The sequence below is a fragment of the Rhyacophila brunnea genome, unplaced genomic scaffold (genome assembly GCF_057557595.1).
Source record: "Rhyacophila brunnea isolate RB1 unplaced genomic scaffold, BYU_Rbru_1.0 scaffold_9, whole genome shotgun sequence".
NCBI lineage: Eukaryota > Metazoa > Arthropoda > Insecta > Trichoptera > Rhyacophilidae > Rhyacophila > Rhyacophila brunnea.
This window is the reverse complement of record NW_028233361.1, coordinates 19,631,975-19,651,229: the sequence shown is the minus strand read 5'-3', so window position 1 is coordinate 19,651,229 and position 19,255 is coordinate 19,631,975. Positions and strand designations below refer to the sequence as shown.

General features: G+C 30.1%; 1 protein-coding gene across 1 annotated transcript in view; it reads right to left on the bottom strand.

Moving 5' to 3' along the window:
- unc-13-4A (BAI1 associated protein 3) overlaps positions 1–19,255 on the bottom strand; it is a 218,672-nt gene that overhangs the window by 109,291 nt on the left and 90,126 nt on the right. The window contains exon 4 of the mRNA XM_085959557.1: positions 13,070–13,289. Within this exon, the coding sequence (XP_085815683.1) occupies positions 13,070–13,289 (220 nt within the window). The remainder of the gene's footprint in view (positions 1–13,069; positions 13,290–19,255) is intronic.

The following is a 19,255-nucleotide window of genomic DNA, read 5'->3' as shown; positions in this document are numbered from 1 at the left end:
AATTCTTGTCAAATTTGGGATCACAGAGATTATCAATATAATTTTTTATCGTAAATATTTCACTATAATAATGATGATATAAATTATACTGATGGTTTTATAAATGCGTTTAAAAATTAATAAATGTAAAAAAATTTAACACCACTGCACATTTATGTACTGAAATATGACTATATTCTAAAACATTAGAGCGAGAGGTTTAAAAGAATACTATTTTATGTAATAAAAATACTTTATGCAGTGCAGTCATCAAATGTTTAAAATAAATATAACAGATAATAAGGTTTCAAAATTATATAAAAAGATTATCTACAACGTTTAAGGTATGTCCAAAATCATGCTTTGAAAATAGAAATAAAGCTCCATTTTGACCCACGCTGAGCACGTCCGCCCTTAAAAATCTTAAAAATCTTTAGGCTTTTATATAAAAGTACACATTTATTTTCCTATGCCGTTGGACTAAAAGTAAATATTCTAATTATGAATTATATTGCAATTATCTTTTTCTTTTTTAGATTTCCCTTACTGTTAATTGTAACTTTTAAGAATTGTGATTCTTTTCAATTGTCCTATTTATGTCTCTCCAGTAATATTTATATGTAATGTCAATGGAGATCAAATTTGGTCATCTTCTCATACTATCACTTATAAGACGTTAGCTACTATTAGAGAAATCTTCACTTTGTTGACTGTTATCGATCAATAGAGCTTCACTTGTATAGATCGCGCAGGGTTTTAAGTGACACAATGGTGTTGTATTCCACTTCGCTTATCGTTGATCTTTCCCTGCATTATGAGCATAATAATGCTGTAGTTTTGTCCTCTTATATTAATAGTAAATTCGATGTTAGGAGAATATTTCTCAGTTCTTTCTCATTCGTTTGAGTATGGCAATATATTTCACGCTCCCAGTTTATAGAATTAATTTAGAATATTCGGTAATATCCATTTTAAATAGAAAACGTATTGCTGAATTATTGAAAATAATACTCACGTGAACAAATTAACGATAACATAGTTAACGTTAAGATAACGTAGGTAGCAGTGGCGAAGGGTGGAGGTAGGCTGTTAAGATTCGCTATAAATAGTGCACACTAAACTTTGTTAGTCATATGTATTTGTTTTTATTGAACTAAGACTACAATTTACAGATGGTGTTAGTTAGTTTTTAAAAATCAATTAAACCCTGCCTAAACGAAACCATAATAGTTTTGGTCTAATTTGGGCGATACGACAAAATTGTGCACACTTTTTCATTCATAGTTATTTGTTTTCGTTGGATTAAAAATACATATTACACATATTTTTGGTTAATTTTTTTATTTCATTAAGCCCTGCCTAAACCAAACTATAATAAATAAAAAATATTATTCTATCTATAAAATATTCAAAGTTATGTATGATTTAATTGCATAATTTTAGATATTTTATAGATAGACATGTATTTTTTGACTATTATCTATTATGGCTTGGTTTCTTAGGGTTTAATTGAATTTTAAAAACTTACCAACACTTTCTGTAAATTGTAGTCTTATTTCAATGAAAACAAATATGTATGTCTGAAAAAGTTTAATGTGCACTATTTATGGCGGATCTTAACAGCCTACCTCCACCCTTCGCCACTGGTAGGTAGTTAATTATAAATAATCAATTGACAAAGTTTTGTAAATTCGTAAAGCTTGCATTGTCTTTTTTATTTATTTGTAATTCAATTTACTCTTCATTTATTTATATTTATATTTAAAGTTGAATGCAAACCTTTGTAATAAAACATAATTATTGAAAAAGACTTTTAATAAATTAGTAATTAGTAATCCATTCCACTTAAACATAAGCGGTGTAATTGAGGCTTAATTTTCAGCAGCTTGCGAAGAAAAAAAGCTCACTCGCTAAAGCTTTCGCTCGATCGAAGCTCAACCGTTTACCGTCCATTTAAGTGGTGTCTTTGTTTCCAGTACAAAATTCTCTGTTTTCTGGTTTGCTTGTTCTTACTTGTATAAAATACGATGCTTATATTTGTACTATCAACAACATACATGTAAAATAAATATACAATATACTATACACTCGTGATAATTTAATTTAATTCTCGGAATACGTGCTTTTGAATATACATGTATGGACTAATATATTGTGTGTAAATTTTAAGTCAATTGTTAGTTATCTATTGGAGAGGTAGCATATATGCGTATATATGTATTGTAAAAATTTAGAACAGTGTATTAACATCAATATTAACAGAACATGTTAACACAATAACAACAGAAAATTGTAAAAAATGCTTCTCAAATTTTAGAAATATTGAATGTGACTATGAATAAAACTATTTGACAGTTAAGAAAAACAATAACGGCATAATAACAGAGTAAAAATGCGTTATAGTGGGAGAGCCGATTAAGTGTGAGGTTGATTGCTAAAGAATTTCAGATCGATCGAAAAATAATTAGGTTTAATTTACATGAAAGATTTCTACAAAGTTGCAAACAATGCACATAGCCACAAAGTGGTCGCTGTATAGTAACATCTATCAACAGAAAATATAACTAACGAGATGATAATGAAATACTCGTCACCCAAAAATCATATTATTCAGTCGATATCAAACCTTTTAATCAAGCAGTTTAAAATTATCGTCTAAATTAAATAGTCATTTTATGCATATCGTGTTTGTCCTAATATGGCATAAAACTATTAAATACTAAAATTACATAGATAACTAAATTAATATTATATAAATATATAGATCCTAAAAATGTAATATAGTGTACAAATGCATACAACAAATAACCATTATAAACAGTTCTGTTTATCAATCAATTATGTATCCACAAATCAAAAGTTTTACTTAGTGGTTAAACAACCACAAATAGTTTAAGTGAATAAATAACAACAACAGCCAAGAGACTTTTTGGTCAAAAAGAGATATTTAGAGTATTAAAAACTGCGCTAAAGAGACGAACTGATACAATCAATGTCCAGCAGAACGTGAGACAGGTACTCAGTAGTGCTCTGATGAAAATGAGTGAGGTACATGCCTGCTTCTGTAAATGGAAACGTAGTCTAAGTTAGTGTATATTAATGCACAAGGATAGTAATTTGTAGGTGACAGTAACTACATAGTAGTATTCAGTACACCATAATATTAATTTGAAAGGGGTGTTCCGGGAATCAAATTGTTCAACTACATACGTAGTATCACTTCCCTCCATTTTGAATGTGAATAACAAACTGTCACTTTTATTTTGTTGTCTGATTTTTCGTCTGATTCGGGATGGGGAGGTGAACAATAACACACCGGAATTGTTTTGGAAACGGCAAGGTATATTTACGTTAATATTATCTAATAGTTACATTTTTAGTAATTTAATTCTACGGAGGACGAAATGTACGTGTTCTCGATTTAGCTGCTTGCAGCATTTTGCCCGCCATTTTGTATTCCGCTTTCAACGGTTTTTTTCAAGGCGACGTTGCAATATCTCCAACGGTCAAAATTATGGCATTGTTGCCAGCAGATATTCAACATTATTTATTTTCGTAATCAGCGCTTTATTATTTCGAGGGCTTAGTGTCAAACAACACTATCTACAAAAGTGCAACTTTACAGGAGAGCCAAAAATCGTTATTTTAGATTCTTGTAACTTAACAAGGGAAATGGTTATTTAAAACCTAATGTTAATATTTTATAATTTATTGTGTATTGTACATTTATCTTGCTTAGGATGATGTTAAAATTTATAGGGATAGTTTAAAAAAAATATGAAAACAAAGGTAACTTATGTAATTAGCGTTAAACTTTACTGACGATTTAATAAGAAATTAGAAAAGATTGACATAACGTTGTTTGACTACCATGTAGCCGTAAATGTAAAATAACGTTATCTCAAAAAAAAAAAACACTTTTTTGTAGATAACGTTGTCTGACTTTAAGCACTCGATTTGTTGGGTTTGATACCGATTCGGGCCTCTCCAAAAACACAGAGACATCCCCAAATGGGGTCCATACGGGGGTGCTACAGTAAGTATATAAATTTATTCTCAGAAAGATATATTACATTAATATCATATTATATTAATTCTATATTATTATTAAAATAAATAAATAATTAGCATTTTTTATTTTTAGAGGATGAAGGTTGCTAGAAGAGCAGGATAGTCTCTAGTTTGGAGAGTGAGATGATAGGCGTGGTTATTAAATTAAACACTGATTGTTAATCGAGATCAGGAATTTATTGATGCACATTTATAATTTGTAGAAGAAAATATGTAACAATTAAATAGTGCAAGACAGGTATTCTCACAGCACTCCAGCATGTTGCTGGTATTATTTACTACATATATAAGGTAATGCCCCGGTGCATCACTCCTTATATGGTAATGCAAGCAGTTCGACTGGCATTTGCTGATAAGACTTTTGATTGTGTGTGAGTTGTTGACTTCCACATGTTATCTAATAATACTACGTAAAAAATGTAATTTAATAATAAAAATAAAGAGGTAATAGCTACCTAAACGTTGCATACGTTTCATTACATATATTTCAAGTATAAACAAAGGTCTTGCTAGAAAAAAATAATTTGCACAGGAAAATTATACCTTCAGACTTTATATAAATAATATAATATGTGCGGTTTTATAAAGATTTAATATTAGGTATATGTCTTATTAAATAGGCACCAGTAGCTCTTTTCTTGACAAGGCATGAGAAAACGTTAAAATTATAGGAAAGTATTATACACATGGTATAAATTGTATATTGAAATACCTACACAAAGTAAATATGATAAAAAGTAAAAGAATATATTTGTATACACAATATAATCTGAAACCTTCTGTATTTTATATTAATTGTATTTTAAATGTAGAAATTTATTATATTTTACGTTATTAATAATGTCGACTGGTAAAATATTATTTTGCGACAGGAATATAAAGTTTATTTTTATTATTTTGTTTCGAGTATTATATTATGTGAAAAAAAAATATCTGTGAATACACTATGCATGGAAAACATTATTATTTTATTTGTTGGTAACTAACAATATGTACTAACAACTAGTAGGTATGTCAAATACATACACATGTCAGTGTTGCAAAAAAATTTCAAAGGGAAATATACAATTAAAAGCATGTTCAAAAAATTATACGTGAATAAACTTTATGGTTAAAACTTCTTGTTTCATAATATAATAGGAACATATAAAATAACACGATTAACTATTATTAAAGTTTTTGACTATAAAAAATGAACGGGTATGAAATTTTAAAAATTGTGATGTTATTTGTTTTGGACGTTTTTAGTATGGTTTATTTGGGAGATAGCAAAATTAATATTTTAGAAACTGGTGGACAAAAACATGGCTATTATAAATAAGTCGCTATTTTTTGACATTACCAATTGAAATAAATCATGGTGCACGGCGACTTCAATCTTTGGTAACGCGAGATATTTTCAGTCACCAAAAATACTGATACTTCCGTGAAGTTGCCTAATGAATGAATAACCAATTCGATTCAATTCCATTCTCGTGGTGCAGTGCGTAAGGAACTGGGTTTTCATCAGACAGCTTCGGATTTGATCCCGGTGAGGTTACAATATATTTAAGTATGTGATATTCGCAAAGCCTGGGTGTTTGTAATTGTTTCACTTCTATTACTAAATACACTACTGTCATTGGGCATCTTGGGCTGTTATAGTGTTATACAGAATATTACTAAAATAGAAACCATTTGAAGATTCATCATTAAAGGTAAAATTGATTACAGTAAAGTGAATGTAAGCATTGTAGAGATGTAACACTTTAAGCACTAGTGTTGAACTTTATTAACTTCTCCCAAGTCTGTCACATATTATTATCTTAAAAAAACTGCAGAAACCCCAAATGACATATTGGCATCATGTTATATACCTGACTAAAACCACTATTATTGACTAATGCAGGATATTTTTATATCTAAAAACGGCTTTGGTTATTTTGAAAATACTTCTATAAAATAAATGTAATGTGTAGGTTACCGTGTATAAATGAATCTGAAATGCAAAATAACTATCTTTAAATTTACCCACGAGCCTTAGGATACTTTCATAATATATAAAATAATCGTTAACATCTTGATTCAAAAATTACATCCATTATAAATAGTATCCTAGATTTCTTAGAAATTCGTTAACTTTAACTTTCAGGAAGTAGATATTTTAGAATAATTTAAATTTAATTATTACCTGTTGTTTATAAAAGAAGAATTTATTCATTCCTATAATTCTATTTTTACTACCATTTATTATGAAATCGAGTAACCTTCCAATAGAATGAAGCTTCTAAGAATTAATGGTAAAAAATACGAGTATATGATTTATTATTAGATGATATCTTTTATAAACCTAATATTTTTTCCAGTAACAATAAAATTAAACCCTTAATCAAATCAGCTTGAGACAAGTTAAATATAATAAATATTTATTATAATCTTTTATGCCAATATTTCCCAAATTTAACAATACATTTCAGTAGGGCCGCCATTCTTCCTGTATTGTCAATTATTGTCATGACAAAAAGTTGAAATATTCGTGTCGTCGGGTTGCTGCTAAAAGTTGGTAAGTCGATAATTTAGGTATTTAGATTTGACAACGAATTATGTGTCTATATATAAATTAGCATTAAACTCGTGTTTGTAAGATCGATAAGATCGTTTCTCGATGTGTAAGATAAAAATCAGACTGCTGATAGGGTGAAAACAATATTGATTAAATGACTCTTAAGTCAGGGTGTATGATCGCGCTGTCACGTGGATTTGAATATCAGTGAAACTTGAATCATAAAAATATATAAAATGGATAAAAGTAGAATATAAAAGATGTTAAATAAGCAAGTTTTATAAATTTATATATTGGTAATTAGAGTGCCAAGTGTGATCTAAATAGGTACACGATTGAATACTATAGACGTAAAGAAAAAAACTGTAAATTAGAGGGTTAATAATTGTTTATTAAAAGCTCAAACATATATCAATCTAATTAAAATAAACATGGTATTTACTAACAATGGAGATTTGTGATCAATGTTTGTAAAAACAGAGAAATTATAAAAACATGTTCTCATCTGTAGGTCCTTTGATATTCACTGATTCTATAAAAGGTTCAAATGAAACTACTTGACATACTAAATTTAAAATTGGATGCCGGCCAAGCGGCAACCGTCAGGTTAAATGTTTATCAAAGAAATCCGTCCATCTGTGCAGCCAAGGTATTTATTTTTATAGTAAACATGTTTAATCGAGTTTTGTGTATTTTACTCGAATCTCGGTTAAATTAGTTTCTCCTCAGCTATTTATCGATATCAAGGTATGACCATAATGCGCTCGTAAATTCTGCACTCATCTACACTGTGCCATAAAAAAATATTGTTAATAGTAAAATTGACTACATTGCATTGACGGCAAGCACTAAAAAATAACGATTTTGATTAATTTTAATTTTTATTACTACACATTCATTTGAGCTATATTTATTATATTTATGAGTTTCAACTGCAAATGACTTTTTCGTAAATTTAGTATATATATAAGACGTCATGTTAATGTCGCAATAAGACATTATTATTTAATTTAAATGCAGTGATTTAAATACAGCATTTATATAGTAGGTATGACCTTAAATTATTTTTTTGGTAATATCACTTTTACTATTTGAAATTTTTGACTGTTGGTCCCTCGTTGTCTTCTGCATTTTTCAAAAATTAAGAATTAAATAAACTTTATATTTTATTTTGTCTTGATAATAGTTATGCAATAGGCAAACAAAATGACTTCATCTATGACGATGCATCTGAATTTTATATATCTTGTTCTAATATCATAATCATTCTTATCAAATTAATATCAAAGGTATCTTTTAAAATGTAACGTTATTCTTTATCTTTATAATATTAAGTACATATTTATATTTTATATTTGAGAGATATGTTATATTATATTTGGTAAGACCGTACACACCTAATAATGCCGTGGAAATTAAGCCTTTTGAATATGCATAATTGGTTTTGATTAATATTTTAATAAAAATGTGGAAACGTTATTAACATTTATTATAAATATACTTTTATAAGCATAAAATAATTATACTTTTATTTTTTAAATTTCTTTATAACACGAAACAACGGTAAAGAAAATTAAAAATAAACTCATTTATCTTTATATAATATTTAAATGTGAACAATATATTATGAGTTCATTGAAGATTATACGTAGGGGCCTCCTAATGTTATTTTTTCATTGCCGAAAACTCATAATTATTACTTTTTAACCGAAATAAAAATACAAAATGTTGCTAGCAGATATAAAGCTGAAAAAAAAAGACTGGAAGAAGTGAAACGTGAAACAATAAAAGGTGCGTTGGGTTGTTTGTATACAGAAATAATTAACGTCTGTTTGTGACTGTACAAAAAATATTTTGCGAGTGGACATTGAATCAGATAAAAAGTTTTATATTTTTTTTATTTAAAAAAAAAAAATTTAGAATAATTATTATACATTTTAAAACAACTTCCGCTTAAACTCACACCCGTGAAATTAAAATTAGAGCGGTTAGAAATCTTCAATTATTTCAGTGGTTTGGTTCCAGTGGCAACATTTTATGGAGTTCATCACAATCTGCCTTGTTTTCTAAGGCTATATTATTTTAGTTTCAAAGCTCAAAAAATACGTATCTATATTAATTATATACAGACTAGCTGAGCCAGCTGGCTCTCGCCAGTCTGTCTCGCTAGGTCTTGCAGACGGCTTGGCGGTGTTGGATTTTAATATAATTGTGAAGTATGCATAGATGGCGCCATAGTTTTCTCTTCGGGATGGGTGTTTTATTCACGTCAGACTGCTGATAGTAGTAGAATGAGGTTGCGGAATCCTTCATCCAGCAGTGGATTGATCCTAGTTGATGATGATGATGATAACGATATGAGTATGTAGACAAATATAATATCACCAATTTTGATAAATACAGCAATTCAAATGACAGAAAGGAGTAGAATATGGATAGGGAGGCCTTTATCCAGCAGTGGATTGGATCAGGTCGATGGTGACGATAACGATATTAATATGTAGATAAATATAATATCACCGATTTTGATAAATACAGCAATTCAAATGACAGATAGGAATAAAATCAGGCTAGGGAACTCTTCATCCAGCAGTGAATTGATCCTAGTTGATGATTATGATGATAACGATATGAATATGTAGATAAATATAATTTTACCGATTTTGATAAATACAGCAATTCAAAAGACAGAAAGGAGTAGAATCAGGCTAGGGAGGCCTTTATTCAGTAGTGGATTCGTTCAGGTCGATGACGATAATGACATTATGAATATGTAGATAAATATAATATCACCGATTTTGATAAATACAGCAATTAAATGCAGAAAGGAATAGAATCAGGCTAGGGAGGCCTTAATCCAGCAGTGGATTGATTCTAGTTGATGATGATGATGATAACGATATGAATATGTAGATAAATATAATATCACCAGGTATTATATGTAGGTAGTATATACAGGTCGATGTCGATAAGGATGATATATATAGTATTACAAATTCGGTCAACTGCTAGTAGTAGAATCAGGTTGCGGAACCCTTCATCCAGCAGTGGATTGATCCTAGTTGATGATGATGATGATAACGATATGAGTATGTAGACAAATATAATATCACCAATTTTGATAAATACAGCAATTCAAATGACAGGTATAGTATCACAAATTCGTTTAACTGCTAGTAATAGAATCAGGTTGCGGAACCCTTCATCCAGCAGTGGATTGATCCTAGTTGATGATGATGATGATAACGATATGAATATGTAGATAAATATAATATCACCGATTTTGATAAATACAGCAATTCCAAAGACAGAAAGGAGTAGAATCAGGCTAGGGAGGCCTTTATCCAGCAGTGGATTAGTTCAGGTCGATGACGATAATGACAATATGAATATGTAGATAAATATAATATCACCGATTTTGATAAATATAGCAATTAAATGCAGAAAGGAATAGAATCAGGCTAGGGAGGCCTTAATCCAGTAGTGGATTGGTTCAGGTGGATGTCGATAAGGATGATATAAATAAGTATAGTATCACAAATTCGTTTAACTGCTAGTAGCAGAATCAGGTTGCGGAACCCTTCATCCAGCAGTGGATTGATCCTAGTTGATGATGATGATGATAACGATACGAATATGTAGATAAATATAATATCTCCGATTTTGATAAATACAGCAATTCAAATGACAGAAAGGAATAGATTCAGGCTAGGTAGGCCTTTATCCAGCAGTTGATTGATTCTGGTTGATAATGATTCAAATAATATGTATAACACCAATTATTGTTTAATACCTTTTAAATATTTTTGGGTTATATGAGCTAATTGAATGTATAATTATAAGTTTCATTGGTTTAAAAAAATATCATTTAACAGCCATAAAAAAATGTTACGTTATCAAATTTTGAAATAATATTCTATGGTAATCAGTGTTGCCATGTATACTGAAATTTCAGTAGATCAACTGATATTTTTTTCGAAATTCAAGAAATCTACTGATATTTGTGTTTCTTCATAATTGTAAATTAACTGATGATTCTTTTAATAATAAACTTGTTATGATTTACGCATGACCTTTTTTCATGTTATACACTTCTAAATTGACATAAAAAGCATTGTAACTCTACCCAAGAGCGCCATTTTACCCATTAATATCATCATTGCTTACCTACAATAAATTAATATAATTAGTTATTGTTATTCTTATTAGATTTAAATCATATCTAATAAACCACATTTTTCAAAATCTACTGATATTTTATGAAATCTACTGATTTTTTTGTCAAAATCTACTGAAATTTTAAATTTTGACTTGGCAACACTGGGTTGATATCATAGTCAGTGTTGCCATGTCTATCTACTGAATTTTTAAATTTTGTAGATTTTTACAAAAAATTCAGTAGATTTCATAAAATATCAGTAGATTTTGAAAATGTGGTTTATTAGATATGATTTAAAACTAATAAGAATAACAATAACTAATAATATTAATTTACTGTAAACAATGATGATATTAATGGGTAAAATGGCGCTCTTGGGTAGAGTAACAATGCTTTATATGTCAATTTAGAAGTGTATACCATCAAAAAAGGTCATGCGTAAATCATTTCAAGTTTATTATTAAAAGAATCATCAGTTAATTTACAATTATGGAGAAACACAAATATCAATAGATTTCTTGAATTTCGAAAAAAATCAAAAATTCAGTATATTGGCAACACTGCTGGGTTGATCGCATAGTCAGTGTTGCCATATCTACTGGAATTTCATTAGCTCTACTGAAATTTTTGTCAGGAAAAGAAGAAGTTATGATATTTGTGATGAACAAAAGTCACTTTTTACATGATTTTTTAAAAGACACTTGTAAGATTGTGTCAATATGCACGCTTTTACTAAACACAATCGTTGAATTTTGTTCAAATTCAAAAAATCTACTGAACTTATAAAATTTTAGTTGGCAACACTGGTTGATACCTTTTAAATATTTTTGGGTTATATAATGAGCTAATTAAATGTATATAAGTTTGATTGGTTCAAAAAAAATTCATTCAACAGCCGTACAAAAAAAAAAGTGACATTAAATTTGGAAATATTATTCCTTGGTTATGTTAAAACGCCGATATTTCGTGCGCCCGCGTTTCAATGAAATGATCAGTTTTAATCGGAATTCGTATAAATGTTATTGTTTATTTGAATAATTATAGTTATCTACGGGTACTTGTTATAAATGTGAGTTAATGTTAAGTTGTGTTTTAAATCATTGTGAGACGTAAATAATATCACCTGTTGTTTTTAACATGAACAACAAATGACGGATGGTACCTAGTTTTGAAAAGTGATTTTTTTGTGACTGTGTTAAGTTTTACAAAATTGTGCTCACTTCAAATTGTAGTTACTCGAATGCATCTGATAAGTAAACATGTGGTGAGTCAATTAAAATACCGTAATTTAGTATACATAGCGTGATAAATACGCGCAGTGTCAAAAGACTTCCTTTCCGTCAGAGGTGTAGAAACTTAACTTAAACAAAGAACTTAATTCATAAAAATTTAAATAAATCAGTTCTAATATGTTTATCTGTTAATCTTATTATGATTAGTTTGTGAAAATTGATTGTATATATCGGTTAAGACGCATTTTAAATTTAAAGCGGCCATCTTTGGTTAGTCGGTTTAAGTGTTGCAAACATTGTGAAAAAATAAATTCCCGACATAATCAGTTGTCAATAAAGTGGCGTCGCTGGAAAATGTATCGGGAAATGAATAAAAATCACCGACTTCGGGTGGAATTTCGTCAAACGGCTGTCAACTATGGTTTACCGATATTTCACGATCCGAGAGCTGATTTTTCATTTAAACCTATTAGACATGACGAATAAGGCACACAATCGCTCGCAAAAACGGGCAAAGCTGTAAGATAATAATATATAGGAGATCATATAGCAAAAAGCCCTTTAAAAACATAAGATCTCTTCTCTAATCGAGATCCCCGTACTGGTCGACGTCAACTTGAGTCGAAGCCTGGACGTTAAAAGAACGGACGACTAAAAGTCTGAAGATTTTCAAGATCTGGCTGAATCGGCGTATCATGAAGATATCCTGGGCTGGACACGTTACCAACGAGGACGTTTTAAGACAAAGGGAGGTAAACTGCAAGTTAGTTGCCAACGCAGTCGTTTCATAGAGAACGGTACCAAAAGAAGAAGAAGATGTTTAATTTTTGAGATATATGTACTAATTGAACCACTTAGAATCTTATTTTACGAGGTTTCGTCTAGGAGTTCTCAAGATTCAGAGTCACGGGTTCCAGCTTGGTTCTGTTCTATTTTCATATCTGCAACAGCATTTTTCTCTTGCTTTTCCTCTTGCTACTCTGTCCAATTGCCATACCAATTAACAGATTAGTCCTGCGATTTAAATAAAAAATAACTGGTAGTTATTATAACCTAAGAAAAAGTTGTATTAGGAGTGTAACTCACCATTAGCATCCTTGGCTTCTAACCCATCCGCCTCGATGACGGCAACAGACAGGACGACGATGGGGGGCTTCTCCTCTCCTGCCACATGCAGCAAGCGGTAGTGCCTCTCGGGTGCCATGTCGAAGGCTCTCTGTGCATACAGGTGTAGGTCCTCTTTGTAATGGGCGAATTGACCACCAGGTGCGGGGGCTCCCACAGTATTTGCAATGGTGTATAGCACCTAGTAAACAAAATAAATATATTTCATAAGTTTCATTTTTCAATAAATTCAATATCAATAAAACATGTTACGCTCTCAAATCTTGTCAATTATTTGTTGAATAAAAAAACATTTTATGTTTATAATAGGTGTATTTTTATGTTTATCATTGCCGCTATGAAAAGTTTTTTTTGTATGATTTAATATTTTTTAACTGTTTTCGTACTTGTATACTAACTAACTAACAATAAATTACCTGTAATGTGTTTAACTTAGTTTTGTGGGCTCGAGGACATGCCCTGTAACCGAAAGTAAATTTACGGAGATGAACTTCGTCAAAGCGACCTGTCCCTTGAGGTAAACGAAAAAAAGAGAAAAAAAACGGAAAAACCCTTTTCTTTTATTGTCGTTGGTCTATTTAAGCTCAGTTAAGGCTTCTACATAGTTGCAGCCTTGGAAGGCATTTTTTGGAATCGTTTTGTACTTCAGGATTTTCTTTTCCGTATCACTGTTTATGTTAGAATTTTACGTAATGGATAGAATGAGGTCTACTTTCACACCGTGAAAATGTTTTTCATTTTTCTCACATGTTATTTTGATATAATAATATATGCAACTGAGATACATAATATATTTTGCAGTTACTGTATTGAATATAAATAATAATAAGTAATCTAGTTCTGTGTTCCGTAAACTTTTAACAATTGCGAAACGGTAAAAATAGAAGAAATATTTCGGGGATGATTAACCCAGTAAAACTTCATATTAATAATAGTATGTTGTTTATAAGCTTTTTTTTCAATATTATATTATAACAGACATATTAAAAGATATTATAATCCAAATCATCGATTTTTTTTCTACGGCTGGTTATTGATTTGGGCGGAGGAGTGTTGATAGATTTGCGGTGTTTGGATGGCATGATCCAAGATACACCAGCGATTAGAATTCCGAATTGGTGGAGAATCGCGGATGATAGACAGAACTGGGTAAGTTGACTTGAGGAGGCCAAGGTCTACGTTGGGTTGTTACGCCACGAATATAAATAGAAAGAGATGTTTCTATTATTTGTATTGCTTTACCAATCCCTAATATTAAAGGTAGCATTTCGTATCATCAATTAGTTTAAATTATTGTCAATTGTGTATTTTTTAATTGTCTTTAAGTTTTTTTGAAATATTTTCTAATAGTTTGGCCGTTTATGAGATATAGCTTAAAACTGGAAAGTGTCCGCTATTTTTCAAAATGGTTACCGTAGCACAGAATGTACTATTATAAAGTACGTTCGTACGGAAGAATAATTTCTTGTGGCGACAAATTAAATATAACTAATTTATTCTGCACACGTAAATCTAAATAAACATGTGAAAATCTGTACTCATGTATAGAAACTTGCATCATGTCCAAAATGTCAGATATGTTACTTCAGAAAGTGTATTATTCAATAAATGAGGTGTCTAATTACAAAAAGCAACAAGTCCATAATTCAATATTTTCGGGAAACAACGTTTTTATGTTTAAAGCTCCAATTATTCGTTTTAACGTAAGATTATTTTTTCTGTTGTATTCTACGTCGGAATTAGAACCAAATGGCAATTAATTTCAGCCAATAAACTCTTAAATGTAATAAATATAGGCAACATAAAATTGGACGTAGCGCTACTTGTACCTCACTTTTTAATTTATTCCGCATAAGGCACATATTTCTGTGGCACTGTCATGAGTTTACCAGATGCTACAGCATGGGAGACGCCCTTTTCAATATTGAACGTTCCCTTATCGGTTGACTTCAACACGCGCGAAATCAACCAAGCTTTAAATAATAATTATGAAACACGGACTTGGCGCACTTTCAAACAGTGTTTGAAAATATCCATTTTCTTTTATTTGCTGATCATAATGGTGTAGATGTAATATTTTATCTCAAGTATTGAAACAACTTGGGTGGCGCCCTAAATAATTAATTTTGGGTTAGTATAACTACATGTCAATAGCCGAAAGGGATCTTTTGAAAACGATACCAAAGTCTACTAAGTGTGATTGATACTGTTGTTTAATTGGTCTGCCTCAATATCCTGACAAGCCACCTATTTTACATGGTAGATTGATATGAGAAGTATACAATTTCAAATAGAGAACTTTGAATAATAACTTTTATATTACCTAATGAAAATATTTGTAAAAGTACGAATGTTGATTGTTGGTATATTCTTACTGGGTACTAGCACTGTACATATGTAAACACTCTCATTTAGAGGAATTATTTCTCATTACCTGGTTGCAGTCATGACTTAGTATGAGTCAAAATTGTTTCCTCATATCAAGCCTATCAGGTATCATTAGCGAGGGGTGCAAGACTAATCAATGCGCTCCCCAAAGACATATACATTTTCAAAAATGTGCTGTATATTTTGTTTTTCAAATTTTATTTTACTCTTTAAAATAGTTTTTTTATTTTTTCTTCTTCTCTCTCATGTGGGTAATATATATTATACTGTATATCTAACGTTTTTTATTATTTATTATAAACTATGCCCTGGCTCTTTCGTACAAAGTGGTTTATAAGTAATTTTGAACAATCATAAATACCCAGGCGATGAGAAAATCACATAAATATATTGTGTCCTCACCGACATCGAACCCGGAGCTCCCAGAGGGAACGTCAGCGCCTTACGCACTGCACAACGAGGGCCGCCCGTAGATCTAATATTTTTTTTCTTAAATAAATAAATGAAATTTTAATGTGACTGTGGTAAATAAACAATTAAATTCATATTGTCCTTCTAAGTGATTGAAAGAATTCACAATAATTTTTACTTAATTATTTAGATTATGGATTATAATATTGTGCTTTTTTTTAAATTAAAACATCTGAATTTATTGAAGATTATATTGTGTTTATTGTTTGCAACTAATATAATATGTTGCTATACTTTATTTTAATAGAAAATTTAAGATATTTCAACTAAAATATACTTAATAAAACTAAACTAAAACTGAAATAAACTTTATCGGGACAGGGCGCGTATCAAGTCTTCCGAAATAATTCGCCACTTGTCGTAAAACAAATAATTTCTTACCCTCAACAATATAAACTTGAACGTTTTAACTTGTTCATTATTCATTAACCAAGAACTATTTTATTTAAACCCTTAAATAAATAACCGACTGATATTTACAAAAGCACGCCTTGCAAGGTAAGTTTAGCGATTGAAGAGTGCTCCCAATAAATATAAGCCTTTTTTGTTTCACGCCGAGACAAGTTCACTGAAATTGTTTTATAGTTTATTTTGAGTGGCCTTGAAAGAGTTAATGCTTGCTTATTTCTTTTCGAAAGTTTTCCCACAAAAGCTTAGCTTCACGCGAACGAAATCATAAATCTTACTTAGGACCGATAAGAAAGCTCACGATTACATACTATATGCATTACAATATTAGGTACGCTGTATTGTTCGAAGAGTAAAGTAACATTTTTATAATTCAAAATAACGTATTTTTATAAAAAAAAATTCACATATTTTAGATGGTAACATTATTTATATTGACACCGGGCGTCGCCTTTTCTCAAAAAATATTAGTGAATTATTTGTTGAATAAAAGAAGAAACTTGTGAATAAATAAAATTGTCTAATAATACACAATTTAGATTGATTAGAAATTATCTATTGATTGAAAGAGCCCGAAATGGATACAGATGCTACCTTTGACTATGATACAAATACTAGGTCAGAACAAAAGATATTTTTCATGCCTGTTGAAAGAAGCCATTGAAATATATCGAACTCATAATGTAATCGATAGGTCTAACCGTTACGACTGAACATTTCATAGATATCTTCCGACACTATCAGTGAAAACCGATATTCGTTGTGGTAAAATAGATATGTATATTATACACATCAACTAACATGGCAAATTTTTGGTTGCCGAGGCCCATGTTAGAAGATTATATACTCTTTGGTAAAAAAAAACATGATTTCTGTCAAGGATATAATTTTAAAATATTGTTGAAATATCTTTCGTATTCGTATGACCCTTTCATCACTGAGACTGCTGTCCCTTCATAATAATATAGCCACTAAATGACTAAAGTGTATCCGATAAGTAATTATGTTTAAAAAATATATCGACTCACACTATACATATAATTTGTATACAGAATATACATGATCACTCATATACCTACCACAAATTATAAAAGTATTAACCTCCAAAACATAAAACACGTGTAATATTTTATATTCAACACCCACGATGGCCGCGCGGCTTAAGCGTCGGACTATAGCGTCGTTCAGGTTCAAATCCTGGGTCTGGCAAGTACACATATTGTTTTTCAATTTGTGTATGAGTCAGAGCATGTACCTAATAGGTTGAGCAAGTGGCTGACATCCATTTCCTGTTAATACAAACCTCTACGCTGTAGAGGCCCATATTATGATCTTATTAGAATCGGACAAGGTCGAAAAACAATGTATTTTATATAACTATATAGGTATATCTATTATTATAACGTCAACAAATTATGATTGGTGTTATATAATATATATATGTATAAATCATTTTTTTTTAAAATTATAATTATGATTTTATAAAGAGTGACCATTTCAATACGTGCCCCTACTACAAATAAATCTAATATTATTAAATGTCAATTTTCATCATGGTGACGGTATTTTACTGCTAACAAATATCTTATTACTTATTATATAAGAGAGTCGTAATTTTTTAAATTTTAAATATACCTTGTTATGGATGCAATATGTACCAATGTAGGTTTCAAACAAAGTTAAAAAATATTACACATTGAAGGATTTATACTTAAACATTCTACACTTTCACTGAGTTAGCTCGTAGTCTCTCGAAACATCGCGGTGTTGCCAATTTATATGATGGACAAGGGAATTGCATTGAAAATGCAAGAGTTAGAATGTTTATAGCGAACTTTAAAACTCTCTTGAGATTTCATTTAAGTTATTTCAAATTTACATACACTACGCAAGAGTTATCAAACATTTTGAAACGTCACTATATTTTATCTCTCGTCGCAAACTTTATTATGCTCGAAGTGATGTACTTAAATGAGTTTTTATATTATTATTCCCAAAAAGTAGGTACATATTATTTTACCTAAGTAACCTGGCTACATACAATTTTTTAATGTTTTTATACAGAATATTTAATATTATAAACCATAAAAGTCATTGTATCTAAATAAGAATAAATAATACCATTTTAATTAGTACGAGTATCATACAGTGACTTTTATTTGTAGGGATGCTCTTGAATAAAAATCATTTTAAATATGAACTAATTGCTACATATAAGTTAACTTCGTTACCACGAAGGAACTTCGATTTTACCAAACTCCTATATTGAAATCTCGCCTGATCCTATGCGGTACCACGAAAGTAAGTAGAAGTTATAATGTTACATTTAATAGATATTGCCAAGTATGGCCCCCAAAACTTGAAGTGGGCCCCCGGCCAGGATCTTTATCAGCCCCCCTAGCTATGGCTAAGTTTAAGAGTAGTCTGGTGCTCTATAGAAACGCTTCCCAAATGGGTTCCGCGGAGTTAAATTTAGGGTAATTTGAGCATTTTTTTGTATTTTTAAATTATCCTGCTTAAAATATTGAGTTGTCGATACTCTGAATCATAATAATATTATGTTGCATTGATCGCGATCCCATTCTGTGGTAGCAAAGTAATATGTCGCCATATTGGATAAAAAAAACTATTTCTTTAAAGTCAGAAAATACACTAAACATAATTAATTATAAAATAAAATTGGAGACATGAAGTATCATTTAATTATATCACATCAAATTGTATTGCAGAATTACATAATTCAAAATGTTATTATTGTTGAAATAAAATAGCACCTCAAGCGATTTTTTTATTGCAGAAATTTTCGATGTGTATTTTTTAATAGCAATTAGCTACCACGCTGTCAAGATACCTATATCAAAATTTTCTTTTTACTTAGTG